The sequence below is a fragment of the Delphinus delphis genome, chromosome 17 (genome assembly GCF_949987515.2).
Source record: "Delphinus delphis chromosome 17, mDelDel1.2, whole genome shotgun sequence".
In the NCBI taxonomy this organism is placed as follows: Eukaryota; Metazoa; Chordata; class Mammalia; order Artiodactyla; family Delphinidae; genus Delphinus; species Delphinus delphis.
In genome coordinates this window covers 67,124,843-67,151,560 of record NC_082699.1, presented here as the reverse complement: position 1 = coordinate 67,151,560, position 26,718 = coordinate 67,124,843, and the positions used below count along the sequence as shown (strand labels likewise).

General features: G+C 43.3%; 1 protein-coding gene across 5 annotated transcripts in view; it reads left to right on the top strand.

The window, feature by feature from the left end:
* The window catches only part of LRATD2 (LRAT domain containing 2), a 322,259-nt gene that overhangs the window by 37,048 nt on the left and 258,493 nt on the right, over positions 1-26,718 (top strand). The window contains exon 4 of one of the 5 annotated variants that reach the window (XM_059995189.1): positions 3,287-3,390. The exons of the other annotated variants lie outside the window; for them this stretch is intronic. Coding sequence (XP_059851172.1) covers positions 3,287-3,336 — 50 coding nt within the window. The 3' untranslated portion in view covers positions 3,337-3,390. Of the gene's footprint in view, positions 1-3,286; positions 3,391-26,718 lie in introns of those variants that run through there. 5 annotated transcript variants of the gene reach the window in all.

Below are 26,718 nucleotides of genomic sequence, written 5' to 3'. Positions count from 1 at the left end.
ATCACGAAGAGATTTGTTGCAAAATGCTGGAGATTATTCAACTTGTAAGAGCAAAAGTTGGATTTAAACCCTGACCTGTCCTTCTCCCAAGCTAATAGTCTTTCCCATCCTCCAAGTGTCCTCTTTAAAGTTGCCTAGGACCAGGAAGAAGGAACTACACTTAATCCCATTTTACAGATTAGTTAATAAAAGCTTAAAAAATTTTAAAAGACTTGCTCATGATTACCCATGGACTGGTCAAAGTCCCAACAGGAAACAGATGGCTAAGCAGAGGAGGCCACTTTAAAAACAATTTAGTAAAAGGGTATTTGAAAAGGCGTGGGTAGTATTGGGAAGCCACAAGGGTTGGTGCAGTACTTCAGCACTAGTTAGCAGCAGGGCTGTCACCCGTAGGACTAAAGGGAGGAGAGGAGGGGATTGTGTTCCGAGGGGCACCTCGAGAGGAGCAGGGACTTCAGGTGGTAGGAGACAGCCAGTCCTAAGTCACGGCTCAGAGGGGAAGCTGGCCTGCCTGCATTTCCTCTCAATCTCCAACCTCCTCTGGAGCCAAACCCAGTAGGAAGCCAGAAGCCACTGGATCTTGTTGAAGCTGCACCTGCAGGTTGGTCTCCCAGAGCAGAGAGCCAGTGACGGTGGAGAGTGGATCTGGCCCACACAGCTAGTCATGGCAGAGCTGGGGTTTGAAACCACATCTGCCTGCACGAAACCCAGTGCTGCCTCTTGTTGCCTCTGCCCTTATTTCCTTATGTGACTGTGACGCTTTATATTGTAAATATTCTCTGGGTGGGGACTTCTTCTTACCATCTTTATAAATGTTGCCATTCCAAGCACACAAAGACATTCAGTAAGTTTGTTGACTGAACGAATTAATAAACGTTCTCTGGGTGGGGACTTTTTCTTACCATCTTTATAAATGTTGCCATTCCAAGCACACAAAGACATTCAGTAAGTTTGTTGACTGAACGAGTTAAGGGATGGAGGGACAGGCTACAGCTAAGCTTGAAACACATGGGGACATTATAAGCAAAGCGAGGGGAATGGTATGTATTGCAATAACTACCCGCATACGAGATGATGTCTGCATACTTTTATATACATATACTTTTATGTTAAATATTTTATATATATTTTCTCATTTAAACCTCACATACATCAACACTTGAATTATTACTCCTTGATGATTCGCCCAAGTTTATTTGTGTAATGACAGTAGCTGAAGCAGGATGTGACCTCAGGTCATCTAGCCCTAAAGCCAGTACTCCTTCAAGTACCACTCAATTGAGTATAATATTGTATGATAATAGGATAATCATAGTTCACTCTCAATATCTTTCTCTCTCTCTCTCTTCGTCCCGCCATTGACTCATTGCAGAGATCAAGTCATCTTTCCAAAAAGAGATGTCTCACATTCTGGATGTGTCTGTTTGCTTCCTTGTAGTTTCATTTAAGTTGTTTCTCTATTCCATGCTCTATTTTTTATACATAAAGCTATTGAGGACTGATTTGATTAAGATTCAACTTTTGGTTTGTTTTTTTTTTTTTTTTTTTGGCAAGAACACTTCATGAGCAGTGCTGTGTGTTTCAAATTGCAGTACCTCAGGATAGACACCAAGCCTGACTATCCCACCTTTCATGAGGCAAATATTAATTGGTGGATTTAAGTGACTTAGGAAAATTTTAGTTAAGGAAAACTTTAATTATTATAATTAATAATTGGTATTCTAAAGTTAAGCATCAACCATGTGGCAGGCACTGTGCTTGGCATCACACATATGTTATCTTGTTGAATCCATGCAAAGGCTGCATGGAAAAGATAATCTCATCCTCATTTATTAAATGAGAAAACTGAGGCTCAGAGAAGTTAAGTAGGTTCCCTGAAGTTGTACAACTAGGAAGTGACAGAGGCAGGATATGAATTTGGAGCTGATGGACTCCAGAGTCTATGTTCTGAACAGCTATGTGACATTATGTATGGCTTCATTTCTTTTCAGCACATTCTCACAGACTGCTCCTAGAACTTTTGATTCTTGCTCCTTTAATAGACTGTCTGAGTCAGAGTAATTTATACATTTAACTTTAGAGTGAGTGTTGGGAAAAGAGCCAAGGAGGGAGGCAACTTTGATGCCAACCATGCCATAAAAGGAGGGAGGAAAGTATAAGAAGGGAAAGAAGAAGTAGAGCAAGGCACTTAGAAGAGGTGGAAGTAGGCAGCAAAATCCAGAAAGGCAATCTATTAAGATCTTTTAAATTGTACATTATAAAATCACAACCCAAAGTAGCTTAAGGAAAAAGGGTCATTGATTTGCTCAAGTCACCAAACTATAGAAAGGCCTGAGATGGACTGACCTCAGGGGTCACTCAACCCACCAACTAGATAGAATTCTGTAGAATGCTCTCTCCAACTCTCAGCCTTGCTTCTCCATGCATGCTGGTTTCTTGCTCTCAGGCTGGCTGTCTCCACATGGCAGGAAGCATGGCTACAAGCAGCTCATTCTTAAAACTACGAGACCCAAGAGGAAAGAGACATTTCTCTTTTTTAAAAAAATATTTATTTATTTATTTTGGCTGTGCTGGGTCTGAGTTGCGGCACGCAGGCTCTTAGTTGTGGCATGCCTGCAGGATCTAGTTCCCTGACCAGGGATTGTATCTGAGCCCCCTGCATTGGGAGCTTGGAGTCTTATGCACTTCCATGTCCACCAGGGAAGTCCTGAGACCTTTCTCTTCTTAACTCCAGTAGGGAAAACCCCAGGGAAGGACTCTGATTGGCTGAACTTGGACCAATCAGTACACTCAGGGAAGAGGGGCCCTATTATTGGTCCACTTGGGTCACATGTCTCTCCTACAACCAGGAAGGCAGGGTCCATTACTATAAGAAAGAAATGAATCACACAGATGAGGCTACTTGGGGGGATTGCGATCTGGGTAGTCACCTCCATCCCCATTTTCCATATATTCTTATTATGAACAAATGACAACAGGTGATATTCAGAGGCAGGCTCTGGGGTGACTGAAAAAAAGAAATGTAGGGGGAAGGAAACTGATGTTTATTAAACACTCACATGTGCTATATAATATTCCAAGTGCTATATACATAGCTCATTTTGTTTTCACAACAGTACCACAAACTCAGTATTTTATTCTCATTTTTAAAAACAATAAACTGAAGCTCACAGAAATTAAATGATTTGCCTAAGATCAAAGTTGGTAAATATGAAGCTAAGATTTGAATCTAGATTTTTATAGTTCTAATATCTATGCTCTTTCCTTTGGATCCAACATCTTTTAGTGCTGGAGGCACTGAGGAATATTACCCAAGTACTGAAATTCTGTGCATGAAGCAGAGCCCTATGTATGTACGGGTTACGTGGTCAGAGCAGAATCAAAATCCCAGCATGTATTGCAGAATAAAGACTGTTTTTCATCAGAAAAATCCAAATTGAGGGACATTCTACAAAATATCTGACCCATATTCCTCAAAGCTCTCAAGGTCATCAAAAACAAGGAAAGACTGAGATAGTGTTACAAACCAGAGGAAACTAAAGACACATGACAACTAAATACAATGTGTTACCCTAGATTTCGTCTTGGAACAGAAAAAGGGCATTAATGGAGAAACTGGTGAAATACAAAGAAAGTCTGGAGTTTAGTTAAAAACAGTGTACTGGGACTTCCCTGGTGGTGCAGTGGTTAAGAATCCGCCTGCCAATGCAGGAGACATGGGTTGGAGCCCCGGTCCAGGAAGATCCCACATGCCACGGAGCAACTAAGCCCGTGAGCCACAACTACTGAAGCCCGTGCGCCTAGAGCCTGTGATCCGCAACAAGAGAAGACACCGCAGTGAGAAACCCGTGCACTGCAACGAAGAGCAGCCCCTGCTCGCCGCAACTAGAGAAAGCCCACGTGCAGCAATGAAGACCCAACGCAGGCAAAAATAAGTAAGTAAATAAATAAAAACAAACAAACAAAAAACAGTGTACCAATATTTGTTCCTTAGTTTTGATAAATGTACCATGGTAACATAAGATGGTAATGATAGTGGACCCTGGATGAAGGGTATATGGGTATTCTCCACACCATCTTTACAACTGTTCTATCAATTTAGAATTATTCCAAAATTAAAAGTTTATTGAAACAAAATTGTGTTTTGTTTTTCTCCCCTGAGTAAAAACATGAGCAGTTGCAGAGCCTGGGGCAATTCTGCAGGTGGGAGCTCATTACTGACTGTGATGAAGGGGTCTCTGGAGCTCCTGACACAGGATGTTATGGACTGGAGGTTTGTGTCCCCCCCAGATTCCTATGTTGAAGCCTTAATTCCCAGTGTGATGGTATTTGGAGGTGGCACCTTTGTGAGTTAATTGGATTTAGATGAGGGCATGAAGACGAGGCTCCATAATGGGATTCCTGTCCTTGTTAAGAAGAGGAGGAGAGACCAGAGCTCATTCACTCTCTGATATGTGAGGACACATGAGAAGGTGACCATCTGCAAGTCAGGGAGAGAGCTCTCACCAGAACCAAATCTACGAGCACCTTGATCCTGAACTTCCCCTCCTCCAGAACTGTGAGAAATAAATGTTGTTATCTAGGCTGCTATATTGTTATAGTGGACTTGGCTAACTAAGACACAGGGGATGACATACATCGTTATGGGTCGCGAGCTAAAGGAATAACACCCTAAAATGAGATTGCAGTCATCTGAGGGAATTGGTTAATTTTTGCTCAAACCTCAGGTTCCACCCAAGCAAATTTTTCCTCTAGAGTTACCCTGCTAACATGCCTTCAGTTCAGACTGCGGCATCTCACTTACTTCTGTGACACATTCGAATCACCAATCCATGGTGATACCCCCAAACAGTGTTGATAGATGAACAACCCTTGATGAAGTTGTCCCAGCTGCCCCGCTCCCCAGGTGCTTCTTATCTCAGCTCCTGTCCATGGCTTCTCTTGGTTCTTTTGGTTTAGAAACACTGCAGACCAGAGACAGACTTACTAGTATTTAATGGTGACTGGTCTCAAATGCACCACTTAGACGACTTACTGAAAATGAAGAATATCCCCCCCCATTACAGTCTTTACAGATGATAAAACTGCACAACCCACTAAGTATATTATGGCTCCTCACTGCTGCCAGTGATGTCTAATTTTTTACCTGTGTTCCTTAACCAGCTATAAGAGGTGGGTTCAAAAGAGAAGATAATGAGTGACTTGGTTCTAATTGAGAGAGGTGAGATTCTGTGGATGTGGCCAGTTGACCCTCCTCTTTCCAGGGTAGAACAGAGGGTCTCACATAAAGTTTATAAACACACAGATTTCAGATTTGAAAGTAGGGTGAACAACAGTCCTGGTTTGTCCACGACTGAGGAGTTTCCTGGCACGTGAGACTTTCAGGGCTAAGACTGGGACGCTTCTAGGCAAACCAGGATGGTGGAAGGGACCTTGCAGTGATCTTCTCAGACATAAAGGCTCCAACATATATTCTCTCCTCTGGGGATTCTGACTAGATAAATATCCAAAGGGATTTGTGCATGGCAAATGCATTGTCAGGAAGAAATGGGTGTAACTGACAGAGATGGATTCGGGCCGGACAGGGAGAGAGAGGAGGCCTATGTGGCATACTCAGTGTCAGAACACCTGGGTGCAAATATCATCCCTATTGCATAACAGCTAAGACAACTTGGATAAATGATTTTTCTCTTCTTTTGCAGTATCTTCATAAGCAAAATGGTAATGTTATTTAGTACTTCCCTCATATGTCTATCTTGAGATTAAAATTCAATAACTCAGGTACAGTTCTTAATATTCTGCTGAGCACATAGAATGTGCTAAATAAATATTACATTTTACTATTGCTATTGATACTATTAGCAGTGAGCATTCTGATTCCTAGTTCCACTAGTTACCAGTTATGTGGCCCTGGTAATTGCAGCTTCCTCATCTGTAAATGGAGATAATGATATTCCATAGGGTTTGGAATGACTTCCATAGGGTTTAGGTGGATTTAGTGAGATAAAGCAAGTGCATAATCAGCATGTGGATTATGGAGGCTGCTTTCTCGATGCCTGAGTGTCCAGGGCTCGTGCTTTCTTGTCTGATATTTAACTCTGCTATTGGAGTAGAGAGAGAACAGGATTTATAAACAGGGTCTTGATGTTGGCTGTGCTATTACTAGGGTCTTTATTCAGTGGCTTTTCCTTTAAAGAAAAGCTGTGATTTTCTTGGAAGTCTGGGAATTGGCTCTGAAGACAGTTACCCAAAAGGAGTGTCAGTTATGTTTTGACAAATGGAATCATCATTGGAAGAAGCATGTAATCTCTTTAATTATTCATTCTATAAACCACGTGTTAGCTTTGCCTTCTTCAGTTGTAGTCCTTTCCATTCATTTACAGTCATTCCTGAACAAAGTACACACTGAAGTTATTTTTTAGGGACAGTGGAGTCAGGGATCCATAACACTAGCCAGCACAAACTCCTTCAAGTTCTCCTTTGCCCTTCCCTTCTTCCCTTTTCCTTTTCCTGTTCCCGCCTTCTCCCCTTTCTTTCCCTTCTGTCTTGGCAATTCTTCCTTCATTTTTTTTTGTGGTACGCAGGCCTCTCACTGTTGTGGCCTCTCCCGTTGCAGAGCACAGGCTCCTGACACGCAGGCTCAACGGCCATAGCTCACGGGCCCAGCTGCTCCATGGCATGTGGGATCTTCCCGGACCGGGGCACGAACCCGTGTCCCCTGCATCGGCAGGCGGACTCTCAACCACTGTGCCACCAGGAAAGCCCCCTTCCTTCATTTTTGACACTCTGCAACTTTCTGGCCTGGCAGTAGAGACTGCTATGTGTTCTTTTTTTTTTTTTTTTTGCGGTAAGCGGGCCTCTCACTTGTGGCCTCTCCCGTTGCGGAGCACAGGCTCCGGACGCGCAGGCTCAGCGGCCATGGCTCACGGGCCCAGCCGCTCCGCGGCATGTGAGATCTTCCCGGACCGGGGCACGAACCCGTGTCCCCTGCATCGGCAGGCGGACGCTCAACCACTGCGCCACCAGGGAAGCCCTGCTATGTGTTCTTTAAAGTTGATTTTCTCTGTTCTTGGGCACATAGTTAGACTACATTTCCCACATTCCTTTGCAGTTAGGTGTAGCCATGTGACTAAGTTTATCCAATGGGACATGGGTAGAAGTGACATGTACCATTTCCTGATAGTCTGAACTGTAAAATCCTCCCGTGGACAATCCTCTCTCACTTATTCCCCCTCCTGGCTTTATGTTGAAGTCCAGGGACTGTTGATGGTATTGAAGTCTCCATCAACCTGGCTCTGTGTGGGGCAGAACTAACCCCACCTCTAACCTACAGCCCTACCCCTTGCCATCAGGATCATCTTATGGGGGTTTACACGAGTGAGAAACTTTATGTACGTGAGAACTAAACTTTATGTGAGTGAGAAATAAACTTCCATTGTGTTAAGTCAGTGATATTTCAAGGTTTATCTGTTATAATCACTGGCTTTATATAAACTAATATAGCCATCTCCCTGAGGATTGCTGTTCCACTGTTTCTGATCTTGTGCTCCTCCAAATCTCTCTCTTCTTAACTATAATTAACAATGTGGATCTCAAGCTGCTGTTTTTATGCTCGCACATTCACAATCAATGCAGTACTCAGCAAAGAAACTTCAGATTACAAAGAACCACCTCTTTAAAAGGAAGAGTCTATTAAATAATATTTATTTTCTGGGACATACCATCTTTCATACAAAACATAATCACAAGACATCTACTCTGTCATCTGTCCTTCTGTAGACACTAGAGATAGAGCAATGAAAGTCAACTTCCACCTTCAGCACCTCTTGGCCTAGTGCTAAAATAGACGACAGAAGTATAGTTTGAAAGTCATGGGAGTTCACGTAAGTCAAAGGAGGGATATCTAATTCAACTTGGACTTGAGTCAGGCAAGTCTCCCTAAGGAAGGACCTGATTTGAATCTCAAAGAATGAGTATGAACCATGCAAAGGGTGGAGGAAGGATATTCTCACACGAGGACTGTGAAGGATATTCTCGCACGAGGGTTGTGAAATGACATGGATTTCCTGGAAACTTCACTTTAGGTCAGGCCAGAATGAAAGGCATATGACTGGGGTATGGGTGTGGTGGGAGATACAGCTGGACGTTGCAGCTGGGACCAGATCCTGACAGTTGGTCAAGTTGAAGGTTAACATGCATCTAGCACTATCTGTTCTTGTCTTCTAATTAAGACACCATGTCATGATTCCCCAGTCACCACATCAAAGATAATTCCCTTTCCTCATACAGGGCTCTTCCCTGTGTGGTAAGCACAGTCCCTCAGGTAGAGGAGATGCCAGTGAGATGACAGAGCTTCTCACAATTGCTCTGAATTGTCTCTGTCCTTCGTATTTCTAGGGTCAGCCTTGCTCTATGTGAATTTGCTGGGGAGCTTTCATGAAGAAAAAACCATGAGGCTTAGGGGACCTTGATATGGAACACTAAAAATCTCCTTTCTGTGTGGGCCAAGAGCCTTTTTATCTTCATCCACGTTATCGTCATTGTTGTTGCATTTTGTCCTTTTTACTTATAAAGTTCTTTACCGTTCATAATGGCTTTCACATAACTGATTTCATTTTCTCTTTCCTGCTGTCCTCTGTCATTGGATTGGATTCCATGTTCTCATTATATAGGTAAACAGCCCGAGGTCTAGAGAGTTGAGATAATTTGCCTCTCCTCCTCTGTCAGAGGTTGAACCAGGACTAGAATTGCAATTTAACATATATTTTCTAGGCCTTGATCTCCTTGAGACAAAGTATCACATCTTCTAAATATTGCCACTTTACCAGTGCCTTATATAGCTACTTAACCTATACTTGCTGTTTAGCGTAACATAGTGATGAAAAACACGAGCTTTGAAATCAAAGGACACCTAGATTCAGCACCTGGTTTTTGGTATATTGGGCAAGTCATTCAACCATTTAAACAGCAGGTTTCTTATTTGTAAGTGGGACTCTTAATGTTTTTCTCATAGGGTTGTTTTAAGGAGCAAATGAGATGATATAAATGAGTCATTTAGCATAGTGCCTGGCACACAGAATTGCTCAATTTATGCTAAGGTCTCCTGGTCTCTCTTTCAAATTATTTTGTTTTTTAATTTGTAAAAATTTTAACTTTATTCAAAAGTATGCAGAATAGCATAGTGAACCATTACATATCAAACTCACAGCTTCGGGAATTCCCTGGTCGTCCAGTGGTTAGGGCTTGGTGCTTTCACTGCTGTGGCCCGGGTTCGGTCCCTGTTTCCTGGTCAGGGAACCAAGATCCTGCAGTCGTGCGGTGTGGCCAGAAAAACCAAACACCAAGAAAACCTCACAGCTTCAACAATGATCAGCTCATGGCCAGCTTTGTTTCATTTATCTCCATCTTCTTTCCTCTCTTATGTTATTTTGAAGGAAATTTCAAGCACCCTATCCTTTCCTCTGTAAGTTGTGCCATATGTATCTTTGAAAGATAAGGACTGAGAAATAGTGATATCCACAATGCAATGATCACCTCCTCCTGCAAAGACACAAACGCAAACAAAAACAAAAACCAATGTTTGTAGCAGGCAGAATAATAGTTCCCAAAGATGTTCACACCCTGATCCCCTGAACCTGTGACTATGTTACATGTCAGTGGAGAATTAACACTGCATATGGAATTATGGTTGCTAATGGGCAGAATTTAAAACAGGGGGGTTATCTGGGATTATCGAGGAGAACCCAATGTAATCACAAGGATCCTTAAAGGGGAAGAGGGAAGTAGAGAGGGAGAACCATAGAGATAGCAGCATAAGAAAGACTCAGCCAGATGCTTCTGGTCTTGAAGATGGAGAACATGGAGATGGAGAAGAATCCAAGATTTTACAGTCAGAAGACAAGGAGAAGACATGGAGAAGACAAGGAATACAGGTGACCTATAAAAGCTGGAAAAGGCAAGGAGGGAGATTTTCCCCTAAAGTCTCCAGAAAGAAGGCAGCCCTGCTGATTCTTTTATCTTAGCCCAATGAGACCCCTTTCAAATTCCAGAACTATAATTAATTTGTATTGTTTTAAGTCACTAAGTTTGTAGTAATTTGTTATAGCAACAACAGGAGACTAATACAAGAATAATCACTTAATATCATCAAATATTCAGTCAGTTAGCTTAGTATTTGAACTAACAGCTTAGAATTCTAGTCATTATACTTCTCTGTTTGGACTAAAATTCTGAAATACTGCTTTCATAAAGAATAGTTCAGAGGGCTTAGAGTCTGCATTTGACCAGATAATTCAATTGAAGTACATTTCTTCTAAAATGGAAGGTTATTCTTGATGAAGTTTCTTTTATTTATTCATTTGCTCATTCTTTTACTCATGTGCTCTTTCTTTAGAAAGCACCTAGTAGCAAGGGCCTACTATGAGTTATCAATTGTGCTATAGCTCTTGGGAGGGTAGATCTACTAAGACCCACTCTTCCTCCTTAAAGACAGTAGCATCAGGATAGTACAAAGATTAAAAACACACATTCTGGGAACATACTTTCTGGGTTAATTTCAGCTATGCCCACCACCAGCTGCATGATCTAAGGCAAGTTAACATCTCTGAACCTCAGTTTTTTCATATATAAAATGGGGTCAGTAGTGGTACCTACCTGATAGGAGTGTTATGAAGATTAAATGAGTTAATTAATATATGTAGAACCCACAGAACACTGCCTGGAACATCTTAAACATTCCACAAGGTTTTTTGCTTATTATTCTATACCAAGGATTGATGGTCTTGAGTCAGACAGATCTTGCCAAGTTCTGAATCCTCACTTTCTCATCTACAAATGGGATTAATAATAGGGACCTACAATACTTAATGAAATAACAAGTGTTTGGTTCAGTGCATAGAACACAGTAAGTAATCAATAGATATAAGTGGTAATCATTTTTATTGTTCATTTCGTTGCTCACTTAAGAAACTCCCAGATCAATGATGTTATACAATATTTTTTGAACTAAGAAGAGAAAAGCCAAGCAGTGCTCATGCATCTCCTCCTTTATTCCACCAGGTCAGTCAACCACTTTTGCTTCTGTGCTATGGAAGGAGAAAGCAGAAGACCAGGGTTGGGAAGGGGTTCCAAATCATTATAAGAAGCACGGTGTGGTGAAACACCCTAAGGTAACTCACCTTAGTAGTTACCCTTTATATAATCCCCTCCTCTTTACTGTGGGCAAAACCTGTGACTTGCTTCTAACCAATAGAATATGGCAAAGGTGATGGATGTCACTCTCTTGATTAGGTTATATTATGTGGCAAAGCGTGTCCCTCATCTCTAAGGCCTAAGAATAGAAGCATTTTTTTCAGGAAAGTTCCAAGTTAGCTGGGAAGTCATCATTTGCTCTCACTATGTCACAATCCTCTTCTGGCATGACATGACTTTTCAGTGAAAGACTTCAAGTGTTCTTGCAATCTGCAGGATTTGACTGGTGGGAGTGAACAAGAAGAGGGCCTGGAGAGAGATAAGTCAACTCTACCCAATTTCATTCCAAGTTTTGGCAAAGAATTCCTCTTGGGTGAATTTTTCTCTTGAATGGATTAGGATGAGGCTGTAAGTTGTAGCAGAAAGACTTTCAGTCTGGGGGCTGTAGAGAAGATCTAAGTACTAAGTAAAGTGACACCAAATTTTACTCTCATCAATACTAGAAATTAATAGGCAGCCCTTAGAGTGGAGAATTCCTGAAGCACCTGCTTTTCAAGGCTTAATTACACCAAAGAAAAACAGAACCTGCTTGGGATACCAGGGAAAGTGAGGCACACACACACACACACACACACACACACACACACAGACAGACAAACACAGATAGTCAGACCTACACAATCACAGGAGCTTCAATGAATAATCCAAGATTTTACAGTCAGAAAATCTTTTACTTTTAGCATACATGCAAGTTTTATGTCTTATCATTCACAAAAGATGACAGGGAACAGGCATTGTGAGCCTTTCTTTGTTGTAGAGACACTGCTCAGGCTGTACATCTAAGGACACTTGGAGATACTCACTTCGTGTGGCTCTCACAGCTCTGACAGTGGCAAAGGTACAGATAAAAACTCAATTCCTGCACAGCCATCTGTTGTTGATCTCTGTTTGGCTCTCTCTAGTCTCTAGAGATACACAGACTTGTGAGTCCTCTGAGATAGGGGAACCTTAAGGAACACCTAGGTCATCTCCATCATTTGGCAGAGGAAGTAACTGAGCTCCAGAGGAGTGAAGTGATGGATTCAAAGTCACATGACCACTCTGGTGTGTGGACAGGATGAGCAGCCTTAGCCTGGCCCTCTTTCCAGCTTTCTGTGTTTGGCCCTTCCGTATTGCCATTCTGCACATGCTGGAGGAAGAGGTGGGTAGACGTTCAGGGAATAAACTCATGCTACTGTTTGAATATTAAGATTTAATATTGTAATTTCAGCCTAAAACAAAACCAAATTAAAAAGGTACATCTGCTGCCGAAAAATTAAATAACGCACTTCTGGCCCCAATACACATGATTCTGAATAATTTGGCTTTATTCCTGGTAGCAGGGCTGGCATGGGCAGCATGGATAGAAAGGGAGCAGGGCTTTGTGGGGCCTCTATCCTGTTGGACATTTCTTCCCTTTATCCCATTATACTCCTTAAAGCCTTTTGTTTCCATATAGTGGCCCCAAACTTTCCTGCATTCTCCAGGGCACCCTTTCCACCATCAGAACTGAGGTTTTGTGCGCTCACTGGGTGACCACTTGTATTCATTTGCTATGGCTGCCATAATGAAGTGTCCCAGATTGGGTGGCTTGAATAACAGAAATTTATTGTCTCACAGTTCTGGAGCTTGGGACTCCAAAATCAAGGTGTCAGCAGAGTTGGTTCCTTCTGAGGGTTGTGAGGAAAGGCTCTGTTCTAGGCCTCTCTCCTTGGCTTGTGGATAGTTGTCTTCATGGTTACATGGTATTCTCCCTGTGTCTTCACACGGTCTTCCCTCTGTACGTGCCTGTGTCCAAATGTCCCCTTTTTATAAGGATGTGAGTCATATTGGATTAGAGCCCAGCAGAATTGTTACCGAACACAAGTTCATGTGCCCGATGAGGACAAACAATACCAAAAGCTCAGAGTTTGGAGCAGAGAAAGGTTAATTGTAGGGCCATGCAAGGAGACAGGTGGCTTGTACCCCAGAAAAGCCCAAATTCCTCAAAGGGTTTCAGCAAAGCCCTTTTAAAGGCAAGGTGAGCGAAGGGCGTGGTTAGTTGTTGCAAACTTCTTGGTGTTAGAATCCTCTGTTCTTGCACCTGACTACGTAGGTCAGTGGGCTCTTCAAGGTCAGAGACAGCATGACTACGCATAGGCAACAGAGCACAAAGGTTAAAGTGAAAAAGGAACAGATCTAATATGGAGGCAGATGGGTTCTTCCCTATTACACAAGGTCTTCATGTCTGCTAAGTCTCCAGTCTTCTCTCTTGCCATTTTCCCCACGTCCTCACACGTCGACACCACACTCCTTGGACTCACTCACTCTTGGACTCATGTCTCTCACAATTCCAGCACCTTTGCCTACCCTCCCTCAACCAGGAATGCCCCTTCCCCCATTCACTATCTAGCCAACATTCTAGTCACCCTTCTATTCCCTACGGAAGCAGGAACAAAAGCGACCCGCATCTGTGAAGCCCTCTCCTGGCTCCCAAGCCACTGTAAAGGCCACTTTCCCTATGTCCCAAAGACCTTAGAAAATTACTACCATTAAATGATGACGGGGGGCTATAATTATTTGTTTGCACTTCTGTTTCCACCCCAAAACTGTGAGCTCTTGGAGGACAGAAATAGATTTTTCACCCTCAGTTCCTTTCTATCATAGCACCTGATAGTTTTCCTTGCATTCTTTAACGATAGCAGAAGCCTAAAGAATGTCAACTCTGAGGAGAAACAGACTGCGGGGAAGAATTGTTACTAACATAAAGGGAAATCTCGCGACACGTAGGTCTTGAGCGGGAACCTTATTCAGCCCTTGAACTGCCATCCGCCCCGCCCCTCCCTCCTGGCCGCTGAGGCGGAGCGATTTCCCGCCTTATCTGAGTTTCAGAGGCCGGAACTCTTGCTGGTTCTTTCTGCTGCCCTCCTAGACGGCGGTGGCGGCGGTTCGCGTGGGCCCTGAGCCCGTGGTTTCCCGCTAATTTTTTTTTTTTTTTTTTTTTTGCGGTACGCGGGCCTCTCACTGTTGTGGCCTCTCCAGTTGCGGAGCACAGGCTCAGGAAGCGCAGGCCCAGCGGCCATGGCTCACGGGCCCAGCCGCTCCGCGGCATGTGGGATCCTCCCGGACCGGGGCACGAACCCATGTCCCCTGCATCGGCAGGCGGACTCTCAACCACTGCGCCACCAGGGAAGCCCTCCTGCTAGTTTTTTAAAGGTAAGGGCAGGTGTGCCGAGTCCCTTCCCTATTTACAGAACGACCTGGCTTCGTATTGATTACCTCTGTAAAGACCCTATCTCCAAATACCGTTATGTTCTGAAGTACTGCGAGATTAAGGACTTCAATGTATGAATTTGTCAGGGGACACAATTCAAACCGTAACACCAACCAAACTGGTAAACCACACGCTGTGAGCTGGCCAGAGGACAGGACACGGTTCTCACGGCTCTCGGCTCCTTTCTCAGCCCCACCATTGTCTCCGTGCAAGAACTCGGCCGGGTCCCTGCCAGCTTCTACTCCCCAGGTTTCAAATGAGCGGAAATCACCCCGGCTTCCCAGAGCTGTGATGGCAAATAAACAAGGTAGTCCTAGGACAGCATGTGATACATCAAAACATAATTAAACAGAACTGTTTGTGTTCCTCCTTTTGTCCACACCCAGAAACTCTTCACAGAGGAGGACTTATCCCAGTCACTCAAAGAGGAAACTGAGCAAAACATATGCACGTATCTGCCCTTGGGAACTTTTGTTCCAACAGAACCTCGAGGATAAAAACAAAAAGTCGATGTGTAAAATAAAGAAAGGAGAGTGGTAGAAGTGAGGATGGGACCACCCAGGTCCTTCCCTCTTTTCTCCAATGTTTATACATTCACTGAGAACGCTCAGGCATAATTTCTTACATTGTTACTCTAATCATGGAGGGCAACTGCTTGGGTAGTTTTATTTTATACTTAAAAATAACAGCATTATATACACACACGCACGCACACACACACACACACACACACACACACATATATATAAGTTGGGAACATCATACTTTTTTCAGTAAAAATCTGTTGTTGTCATTTTTTTTTGTAAAAAGTAGGCTTATATGATAAGTGCCATTTGAGAAATCCTCACATTCCCCATGTTAACAATGTACCTTGAACATCTTTCTATATTAATACATATTTTTCTCTATGTTATTTCAAATGGCTAAATAGTTTTTTGTTATAAGAATGAACCATAATTCATTTAACCATTCTTGATGGGCATTTAACTTCTAGCCAGCTTTGAATTATTGTGTTATTATTAGAAACCAACGCTTGGGTGAGATCCTTAATCTTTCTACATCTCCCTGCTCTTTCCACTGATACTACTATTAATCTTTGGCTATATAGACCCAAATTCACAATAGCTGGGATGGTAGGAGATGAAAGGGACAAGCTATTCACAGAGCTGTATTCACAATGTTTTTAAAAATCCTGTGCAGGGATTTGTAAGTTTTTCTGGAGAGACTTAGTATGGCTGTGCCTCAAATGAATGTTACCAAACCGTTGCTGAAAAAATTCTTCTAGTAGGACACTCCAAAACAGTGGGGAGAGAAAACATAATTAGATGTCAGAATAAGTTGCAAATGAGTGGCAGAGGAATCTGCAGAGGTTTTTGATTGGAAGGAAAAATGGTTGAGGAAACATGTAGTGAGTGAGGATTGAAAGGGCAGCACACCTTTGCCATAATTTAGCATAAAGGGGGCTCTTATGCAGAAAGTGTTGCATTAAATAAAACATAATGACTTAAGTAAGGAGCCACGTTATGATTTTGGGTGCTGTTTTCTTTATAGAGCTTTGTGGAAAAGGACTGGGAAACACATAGCCAGGATTTCGGTCCTGGAGTTTCAGCTGATCTTGTGCAAATCAAGCAAGTCTGTTTTGGTCATTGGCTGAGCTTTCTAAATCTGTAAAATAAGGACGTTAGATTAGAAAATGAATAAGGTCCTTCTTAGATGCCGTTTTTTAAAAAATCCTGGGTCTTCTAAGATTTCATAGGTAGAAAACCAGCATCTTAATGGATAAAGGATCACAGAGGCCAGGAGGTTAAAAGGGCAGCAGTCAGGGCTTTGCCAAACTTGATTAAGCGTCTGCTCCCACCTCAACTATAATCCTGTGACTCCTGCCCTTCCTTCTGGGTCCTGTCAATTTACTATTCAGATCAACAGACTAATTTTGTCTGAAAAGGGAATGGAAAATCTCCGTGTCATCGGATACACATTTGATTTGATGGATAAGGCTTAAATTCCAAAGAGAGTGTCAGGCAGGAAATATCCGGCTCTTTCAAACTAATTACTGCATACCTGATTTATTTCTCTCCTTACTGCTGTTTATTTTGTTTTTATTCAAAATATAAAATTGCTCCCTGAGTTGGGAGATTAATAGCTTTCTTCTCCTTTAGCAACAGATCATTTGTGGATCCAGCTTATAAATAGGAGGTAAGAATCCATGACTCATTGTTTTTTCCTTTTTCATACAGAATGTCCCCTGAGATGAACTGTGGCTTTTTTTTTAAGTTACAGACATTAACGCCTAATTATTTGCAGGCTGTTATGTTGGAGAGTTTTGTTTCTAGGAAAATGTAATAGTTTTCTTTTGTACCATGCTCCTGGAAAAGTTTATATTTTGATAAACTATTGATAGAAATTTAAACATTATTGAGCTATGGCTGGATGGAGCACAGTTTTGCTTGATTCATTCATTCATTTAACAAATGTGCACTTACTGTATGTGGCTCTGTATAAGGCGGGTGGACATTCAGTGTCTCAGATGCAGCAAGGCTCTGATACTGAGGCTGGAAGGAAAGAATACAGAGGGAGGGAATAGCTTCTCAGGTCGATTTGCTGTGTGCTTGCAGTTTATTCATTTGTTTATTATATATCCTCTCACTGGTCTATCAAACATCTTCTGCAGTCACAGATCCTGCTGGGGTTTTACACAAGCATGGTATGCATGCGTTTGGCATGCATGCATTCATTCACTTATTCATTCATTAAGCAACAACAATTACTCCCCTACAAGGTGTCATTCTCCAAGTAGTCTATGAGATGTGGATGGAGAAAGGGAAACAATTCTGAAGGACTTTGAATGACATGCTTAAGGAGCTTTGACTTAATTTAGAATCTTTTTTTTTTCTTTTATCTGTGTTTTCTAGTACTTCCTAGCTGTTTAATTGGGGTAAGTTACTTAACCTCTCTGTGTCTCAGCTTCTTTATTCCTTAAACGGTGTATCCAGCAGTGTCCAGTCAAGAAAATAGAATGACGTACAGATAATTCCAGCAGAGAGGGATTTAATGTAGGGAATTAGTTACAATATTTTGGAAGAGGAGTAAAAGGGAGAAGAGAGTGAATGGGAAGTGAGGAAGTGCTGATCAGCCTTGGGCAGGAGCCCAGCCTGCACATGCTGCTGGTGTGTGGGAGGTGCTATTGCTGTTACTGATCAGGAGGTCCCTGTAGCTGTGTGGTTCAGAAACAGCACTCCCCCTAATGTTGCTACCACTTGGGGAAGGAAAGGGAAAAAAATCAGAACAATGCACGAACAAACTTCTCCCTTCCTCCAGCTTTCCAGTCTCTCCTCAGTGCCTCCCCATTGACATAGAACCCAACCAGGAGGCAGCTGACCAGTGAGCCTGGGAAAAGTAGTTTGCAGGCTTCTTTCTACATGCCCTGAGTATAAAGGAGGTCATAGGAAGGCAGGAATGGAGCTGACAGCTACCAGACAAATAACCAGCACAAATGGGGACAGTAATGGCACCTACCTTGCATGGTTGCCGTGAGTTATTGAGTTAAAGTATGCAAAGCCCTTTAGAACAATGCCTGATGCATAGGAAGCAGCTGCTGTTAGTGATTATTACTGTTATCTAGTAACTCAAGGGAATCAGGGAGGGCATGTAAATGGCACAGTAACAGAATCGGATTTATATTTGAGAAAGTTCAGCTGGGGCCATACAAGAGTCTGAACCTTAATGGGTCACACAAGAGACAGGGACCATGTAGGAGGTGGTTGGAATATCTTTGCAGTAATAGGGATGAAGAAGAGGGTTCATCGTTACATGGTTCTTTAGGCAATTGAATTATTTAGACTTTGTGATTGATAGGGGGATACAGAAGGAGGGCCGTCCAAGATGCTTCCAAACTTTGGTTCTGGGTGGGTGATCTCACTATTCATCATTATGTCATCAGGACAGGGATGGAGTGTCCACTGACCATGGACTTCCTGCAACTAGGATAGTGCATGGTAGTCTGTGTGTGTGAGCTTCCTGCAGGGGAACGCAGGAGAAATTCTGCCTGTGGCCTCATCAACCAAGGACCTTCAGCTGTTAGCCTGCCACTGATTTGATCCTTCCCTGAAAGGCAAAAGCAGTCTCTCTCCTCCTTTAATCCTTTTTCCTTCCTCTGGGCCCTCCTCGTTGTGTTATGCATGTCTGTCCATTTACATGTCTTCTCACTAGCCTTTCTTCACTTTGGAATGACACGAGCAGCTGTCTAATTGCAGTTCCCTAAGTCCCCCAGCCATGTGGACCTGTGTTCAAGTCCCTGAATGTGCTTTGCGTACTCTTGACTCTAAGCATCTTCACAGCAGTCCTCACTTGACCAATCTCTCCATGTCTTTGTTTTGTTGTCTCTTAATCATCTTCCCAAACAGCCCAAATGAATTCTCTTACTGGAATCCTTTCCGTACCTCTCACATGGCCAGGTTCTTTGTGCTCCCCTTATCTGAGTGATTCTCTTTATATTGTAGCTTTCTCTCTGTTTATCTGCCTCTTCTGTCTCTTGTGCTGGAGTCTGCACACCTGTGATGGGAGGGAACCAGGTTGGGTTCTCGGTACCCCCAGATTATGGTCTGTAAAGTAAGTCTCCATTGAGTTAAAGGGCAGCAGAACTGACCAGCTAACTACATGTTTTGTCCTCTGACTCATGAGCTTCATTCTGTGTTCTGGGGAAAGAGGGGGATGAACTTTTACCACCTGGCCATGGTGCCAGTTTACCAACATCTGCCATTTCTGGGCAATGTGTCCTTTATCCAAGGGCTGGGTGAGCCTTGCACTTTTGTTCCCTTGGGTGATTATTCCTGTTTGAAGAGGGTCTTAGGGGTGGAGGGAAGATTTCCACCAGTGCCCAAGGTCCTCTCTCCGCCCTAAGTAACTTAACCCTAGAAAGTGGTAATGTAGCTTTTTCCTTCCCCCCATCACTGCTGAGGACACGCTTCTCTACTCAGAAACAGAAGCTTGTTTCTGACACACCCATTTGTTTTCCAGGATTTGGAGCAGAATTAATTAGGTTGGAAAAGTATGGGGACAATGCTAAGTATTATTAATGATACAATTAATGGTTCCTTCCTGCAGGGTTTGGGTGGTTCCTGGCTCCCTAGGCATCTCTTTTTTTTTTTTTTTTTTTTTTTTTTGCGGTATGCGGGCCTCTCACTGCTGTGGCCTCTCCCGTTGCAGAGCACAGGCTCCGGACGCGCAGGCTCAGCGGCCATGGCTTACGGGCCCAGCTGCTCCGCGCCATGTGGGATCTTCCCGGACCGGGGCACGAACCCATGTCCCCTGCATCGGCAGGCGGACTCTCAACCACTGGGCCACCAGGGAAGCCCTTAATGATACAATTAACGGTTCCTTCCTGCAGGGGATGGGTGGTTCCTGGCTCCCTAGGCATCTCTTAAAGATGTATTCTGTTCTTTCAGTTTTCACTCTAACAAGCTCTGCTTGGTGCCCTGGGTCTCTGCTCCCAGTCACTCCCTGGCAGGGTTGTTGCCAGGGACTCGTACCAGAATGGGGCTACGTTCCATGGCAGAGGAAGTGGATGGACCCAGCCATACCTCCTCAGCAAGGGAGGAAAAACCTAAAAGATGCAAAGGGGAAGCAGAAGTAATGTGAATTTAGCACATGTTGTATCCCAGGAACTATGCTTCGTGCTTTATACACTTAATCTCACTTAATTTAATCCTCATAACAGCCCCACAGGTAGACATTGCTAGCCCCATTGTACAGATGTAAAAATAGAAATTCACAAAGGTTTAATGCATTGTCCAAGGACAAACTTCTAACGACTGTCAGAGACAGGATTTATACCTAGGTTGCTTTGACTTTGAAATGACTAGTGCTCAGCCAACATGTAGCGTTGATGTAGATTCTCTATAAGGACTTAGTGGCAGAGATCTACTTTATTGCAGGTCCTGCACACCAGCGTTTTTCCCCATCCGCACCCCAACCTCTGTGCCCTCTGTCATCCTCTCAGGCCTTAGTACTCGGCTTCCCCATGGATCTCACAGCCCATGCCTATCCCATTGTTTCTTTGTCCCGTTTGTCAAATTTCCACCAGAATCACCTCCTTGTCTAGATTCCTATGGCAAATGAAAGATGATCCCAGTTAAGAATTAAGACCTGTTTTGGAGGTAGTGTGCGTTGAGGTCAAATATCAGCTCTGTTAATTGATAGCGATGCCCCTTGGGAAATGTATGTAACCATTTTGTGCTCAGCGTTTTCATCTCTAAATTGGGCATAATGATATTTAGCTCCATTATTGCTCCACTCTCTCCATCTCTCTAGCTGTGTCAAGCATCAGCCTGCCAGGGAGCCTTATGTGGCCCATTATATCAAGTTAAGGGCTCCCCTTCTGTGCTCTATATACCCTGAATGTTGCTTGCGTGATTATACTCACCACATTATAAGTGCCTATTTCTCTTGACTAGATTGTAAGCTTTTTAAGAATAGGAACCATGTATTGTTCGCTTTTGGGTTTCCCAGTCACCAGTATGCATCCTGGCATATGGTGGATCTTCACTACAGCTGGTTGAATAAATGAACGAATGCGTACGTGAATGAAGTGATCTTTAAGTTGAGTTTTGAAAGATGAGAGGTGCTTGCTGAGGCAGAAAGAAGGAAGGGCTGTCTAAACAGAAGGGGCTGTATGAGCAGAGACTTGGGGACCTTTGGGGCACTGAGAGTAGCTGGAGGCGACTGGGATATAGGGTGTAAGTCAGTGGGGCAGAGTGTCGTGGAGTCACGGGCCCTTCTACTTCTAGGACCAACACTTCAGAAGCCTCTGGTCTCAGGATCCACTGAGGCATGAAGGGAACAAAATATTAGTTCAGCAGGAGGGATGTTTTATGGTTTTGGTTTGTTCCAGTTGAGTCACTTCAGATAATGCATTGATTTGGTCACACTTTGAAACCATTCCAGTACATGTATTTGTAGAAAAAACAAACAAAAAATACCTTTGATTCAAGTCACAGTTCAAGAAAAAAAAAAAACAAACACATTTCTTTGATGAAAAGAAGCACTTAAAACCCCTTTGGTGTTCTGAAACTGTCATCCGTCACTCAAACTATTGTGTCTGTGTTGCCCTGGGACAGGGTCAGACTATCTTTTCCTCCCCACATTTCTGGGGCTCCTAGAATGTGAGCTGTATCCCCCGATGAAATATCAGGAAAAGGATGTCTGCTCTTGCCTCTACTCCCTTCACTTACTCCCCCCTAAGGGAAAAAGAATAATTTGTCTGAATGACGGGGTAGGAATTTGACATCCATTGGTTCAGAATTTTTCACACAGAGGTAGTGACTAATTAAAGGTCATGAAATCAATAAAGATTGAGATTTATTGGGTTGGCCAAAAAGTTCATTTGGGTTTTTCCATACATCTTATGGAAAAATCTGAGCGAACTTTTTGGCCAACCTAATACTTTACATAAAGATAGAGAACATTATAAATATAGTTTCTGAAAACTTTTACTTTGGCGTGCGTGTGTGTGTGTGTGTGTTGGGTCACAGTATAAAACGTATCTCTTGCTGTGAGTTTTGGCCAAAACTTTTTAAACATCTGCCCTTTTTGGTGTCCCTTCACTGTGATGGATCATTATAAGCCATTACTCCTGTGTAGTCCGCCTGTGTTCACTTTTTCAGTCCACTTGGTGTGCTTAATTAGTGTGATGTTTACTCCCTTTGCTTTGTCTTCAATGTAATAAGGACATCTGGATTCAGGGCCTCTTTTAGAGGCAGGTCTAGAAGACCCATGGTTTCCCTGGACCTCTCTTGGGATCAGTAGGTTGGAGCCAGAGGAGTGAGTCCTTACTTGACAGAACAGCTGTAAGGAATTGAGTGGCTAGTATCCTGACAGAAGCACCCAGCCAGCCATGAGGACCGGTGGGGGCTAAAATACAGTTCGCATGTTATATGCCAAGCCATGCACCCAAGGAGCTACTCTCACCAGAAAGAGCACCTTTTTCTATTGCATGTAAAGGTTCCCCTGAGGGCCCTGCTGCTTTGCAGACTCCACCCAAGGTAGGGTGGTGGCCTAGACTTGGCGGAGGCGGGGGGAACTGTACAACACCTCCTTTTTGACAGCCAATCCAAGCTGTAGTTCTCCAATCCATTGTCATCCATGATGAAGTTGATATCTTATTTCTTAGGTGACACTGGTTTCTATTCTCAGTGGGGTGCAAACTCAGAAGATAAAGGCTTGTAATGATAACCTCTGAGAAACCACAACAGCTATGTGCCCACTTAATGAAGGGTTAGTTCCCCATTCCCCTGCCTGCTTCCGGAAGCCTGTTATCAAATCAATGTGTGTCTTACGGTCAGAAACATAAGACATGATATTTCCATGGATTTTTCTGGTTTGGACTGCTTTTCCCTACTGTTGTCAACTGGTGCCTCAACTCAGAACTAGAGCCTCTGAGTTAGTGAGAGACTGCGTTCTTTCCTATTTCTTTTCCCTTCTTTCCTTTAAACCTATCCTTTTGTTCTTCCTCTTCCTCTCCTTTCTTCCTCAATTCCCTCAAGTCCCTCTCTTTCTCTAGTATTTGTTGAGGATCGACTTTGGTTAGTCCATGTCATTATTCCATGAGGGTACACCGTTCCCTGTAACACACACAGAAACAACAAAAATAGAATGCAAAGAAGAGCATTTAAGTCACCCTGGTTATTTGTGTCTAGTCCATGCCTCTTTCTATTTTACATAGGGAGTTTATGATTATGGAAAGGGGACACACAGAATCAGATACACATGCGTTAAAATTTATTTTCCACTACTATACATTGGCTTAACTTTCTGAGCCTCAGTTCTTTAATCTTTCAATTGGGAATAAGTTGGAAAGACTCATTGGACATTGATTTATTTTGTCACTTCCAAAGCACATGGAGGTAAAACGTCACCTTTGTGATGATCTTTAGGGTCCCTGTTAGGCAGGCAGGTGGATATTAGATGGACCTATTCAGAGGAAAAAGTGAATCCAAAACTGTATTTCTACTTAATTCTATTACATGTGGACTGCTGCCAGTTGTTCCATGGTATGCAGAGCTCTAGGGAGGGGTGGACCAAACTGCTCAAGGGGCCAGAGGAGAAGTCTTCCCTGCCTCCTCCTAGCCAGCAATCCTTGGTGTTCCTTGGTTTGCCGACATTCCTCCAGTCTCTGCTCTGTCATCACATGGCATTCTCCCTGTGTGTCTGTCCTCTGTAATTGAGCCCAAATTTCCCTCTTCCTATAAGGACGCAGCTACTGGATTCGGGTCCAGTATGACTTCATTTTAACTTGAGCACAACTGCAAAGACCCTCTTTCTAAATAAGTCACATGCACAGGCACTAGGGGTTAGGATTTCAGTATATCTTTTTAGAGGACAAAATTCAATCCACATCAGTTTCAAGAGGGTAGGTGGAGCTAGGACTAGTGGGATGGCCCTGACAACTGTGTCAGAAGATGAGAAGGGGCATGATGCTTGCAGGTCTGTACGTCATGGATGCTGGAACCAGATCCTCCTGAGTCTGACTTGTACCAGAGACTATCTTTTTTCCTGGGCCTCAGCTGAAAGAACTGGTAGTGAAGTAATCATGCCTGAGGTTTGAGCCTGTTGTGGTGTGGAGTCCTCATCACAGAGTATAACCCTGGGGAGTGGAGCAGCTCACCCTCAAATAGGTATTGTTCTTGCTGTAAGAACTATGGCTTCTTCAGGAGCCAGGGACTCTGACCCAGCTCTGCATTTTGGACTTTACCTTCCCCCAGTCCATCTTCTATTTAACAACCAGTGTTCTTTCCTCCCTTTCCCCTTCTTTTCCATCAGACGTTATGCCCAGATAGACATTGAAGTGCCGACTCTTGGTTTTACTCCAACTTCCTCCATTAGAGAATAGTAACAACGACATTAATGGCTAACCTGCTAAGAAATCTTACCATGTGCCAAGCCTTGTTCAAAGTGCTTTCTGTGTATTAACTCATTGAACCCTCATAAGATTCCCTTGAGATAGGTGTTGTTGCCATCCCCACTTTTCATTTAAAGGAACTGACATGAAAGGAGGTAGCCTGGGCTCTGGTGGGCCCATCCTACCTCCAGATAGTGAAAGGAGGTACCACTGTCCCTCAGTCCCCACCATACCCTGCCCAAGGCTGCTGCTTTTCAGTGCAAAGTCCCCTGCAGGCAGGGTGGCCCGTGGTGTGGCAGGCAGGGTGCCCTGTGGATCCCCAAACAGTTTATTATTTACGCGGACTCTGCCCAAGTCAGCAGGGGGCACCTTGGTCTGTAGTACTCAAGATCTTCCTCTTAGGTACCTCTGTGCTAGGTTTAATTCTTTCACTCCCAAACTGCCCCCCAGACCTTCCCCAGGGTGATCTTGCTAAGTCACATGTCCATGTATTTTTTTCTCTCTCATGATAACATTGTGATCCTCAAGAAGGGGTTACCAAGGTAACCAGGAATGGTGCACACACAGTCTTCATGGAGACTTCACCTCTACTTAATCGGATTATGTGTTCTTGGCTTACTCTGTTCTTACAGCTAGAACACAACATTTTCTTCTTATGTAGTTTTCTTCTCCCTATTTTGTATTTTTCTCACAATGTCTTATTGACTTTCAAACTTTTTCCAGAATTTACTAACAACTCAGTTTTTCTGTTACCCAAGCATGAAAGCGTCCTAACCTTCAATGAAATAAATAACCCTTTTGAGCCAAGCTTCTCCTCAACGTTAAGCACCTGGGGATTCCTGCATGTGTGAAATGGGGAAGAGTTAGTGCCTTAGAATGGGGCAGACCAGCTATTTGGCCTCCCTCTTATACCACTGTACACACTGAGAAGTGATTTGGGGACATTAATGACAACTCAAATAGCAAAGGGGGACACTTGTTAAAAGATAATCATCACCTCCTATTTTTCTGATGATTAAAAGAGACCATGTTTTAGTCCCTGAGTTCTTCTGCTTTCTATCATGCCACACTTTCTTGAGTATCTGAATAAACTAACTCAAGGCCCCATTCAGTATAACTGAGAGAAGTCCAGCATCCTCCCTGAGATTTCTAAAGATTCTTAGCATTCTCCGGAGTATCAGTGTTCCATTAAAAGGCTGTTCTTGCCTTTAATAACCTCGTTTTTTAAAATAATGGCAGGCAGTTACCACAAAGAACGAAAGATATCCGTTAAAGTGAATATCTGATATCACTTTCTAATTTCCTTAGCCATCGCTAAGGATGGAATATTTTCAGCCTAGTTCTCCTTAGGTCCCAGCCTAGCATTATTTCCTGGGATTCAGTCCCTCTCTAAAGCAATTCTGTCTTATCTCTTCTTTTTCCCACTTCCAAGGACTCAACCCCACAGTCTTCTGGGCTGAGGACTGGGGGATTGGGGTGCGATGAAAACTCTATTTTTCAGAGCACTTTATCTCCCCTTCCACTTTATCTCCCTAACCTCCTCCTTCCAGATCGCAGCTGAGACTTGTCTTTCCTAACCAAAAAGGACATTGGAGGGCTTTCCTACGTTAGTGAGCCAATCATCATATACACCCACTTTAAGCAAGGGGAAAACTTTGAAAAAAAGTGTTTTAAATTCTCTCATCCCCTATTTTAAAAGAGGATCCAAGACAACTCTTTCCCTATTAGCATCATGTGGAAGGGGGAGAGAGGCGATGAAAAGAATTTATTCTTTGCTGTCCAGAGCAAACCCTAGAGGCCATAGGCTCTTAGCTTTGTATTTCTTTTCTGTTTCAGGTAAAGCACACAGCGGATGACTGCAGTGAGTCAATAAATGTTGGCTTTCTCCATGTCCAGCTTAACCTCCTTACTTTCCCTGCAAACAAGGGGAAAAGCAGAGTCAGGGCCCTGGTGCTAAGGTTCTATCCAGTCATGACACTGGTGCACTCCTAAAGATGGAGCCCCATTGTTTTGCCAGAAAATTTCAAGAGAAACTGACACTTTTTTGTAATTGTCCTTGGTATCTGGCATCACACTGAAACTTACTGCAAAAATCTTACAGGCAACAGTAGTGTCAGCATTTCTGTGAAGCTTATGGTGGGGTAATTTATGCTTCTTTCCAGCAACTCTGCCTTCCAAATTCCCAGTGCATCCTCTCCATTTTTTGAGACCATGATTTCACTGGAAGAGTCTGGACCATCTTCCAGATTCAGCAGGAGCCCAGTGTGCAGCCTAGGAAGGGGAGGACTTGGGAAGACAAGTTGAATTCATTCAGTCTGGGTGGTCGCAGAGAGGGAAGTCT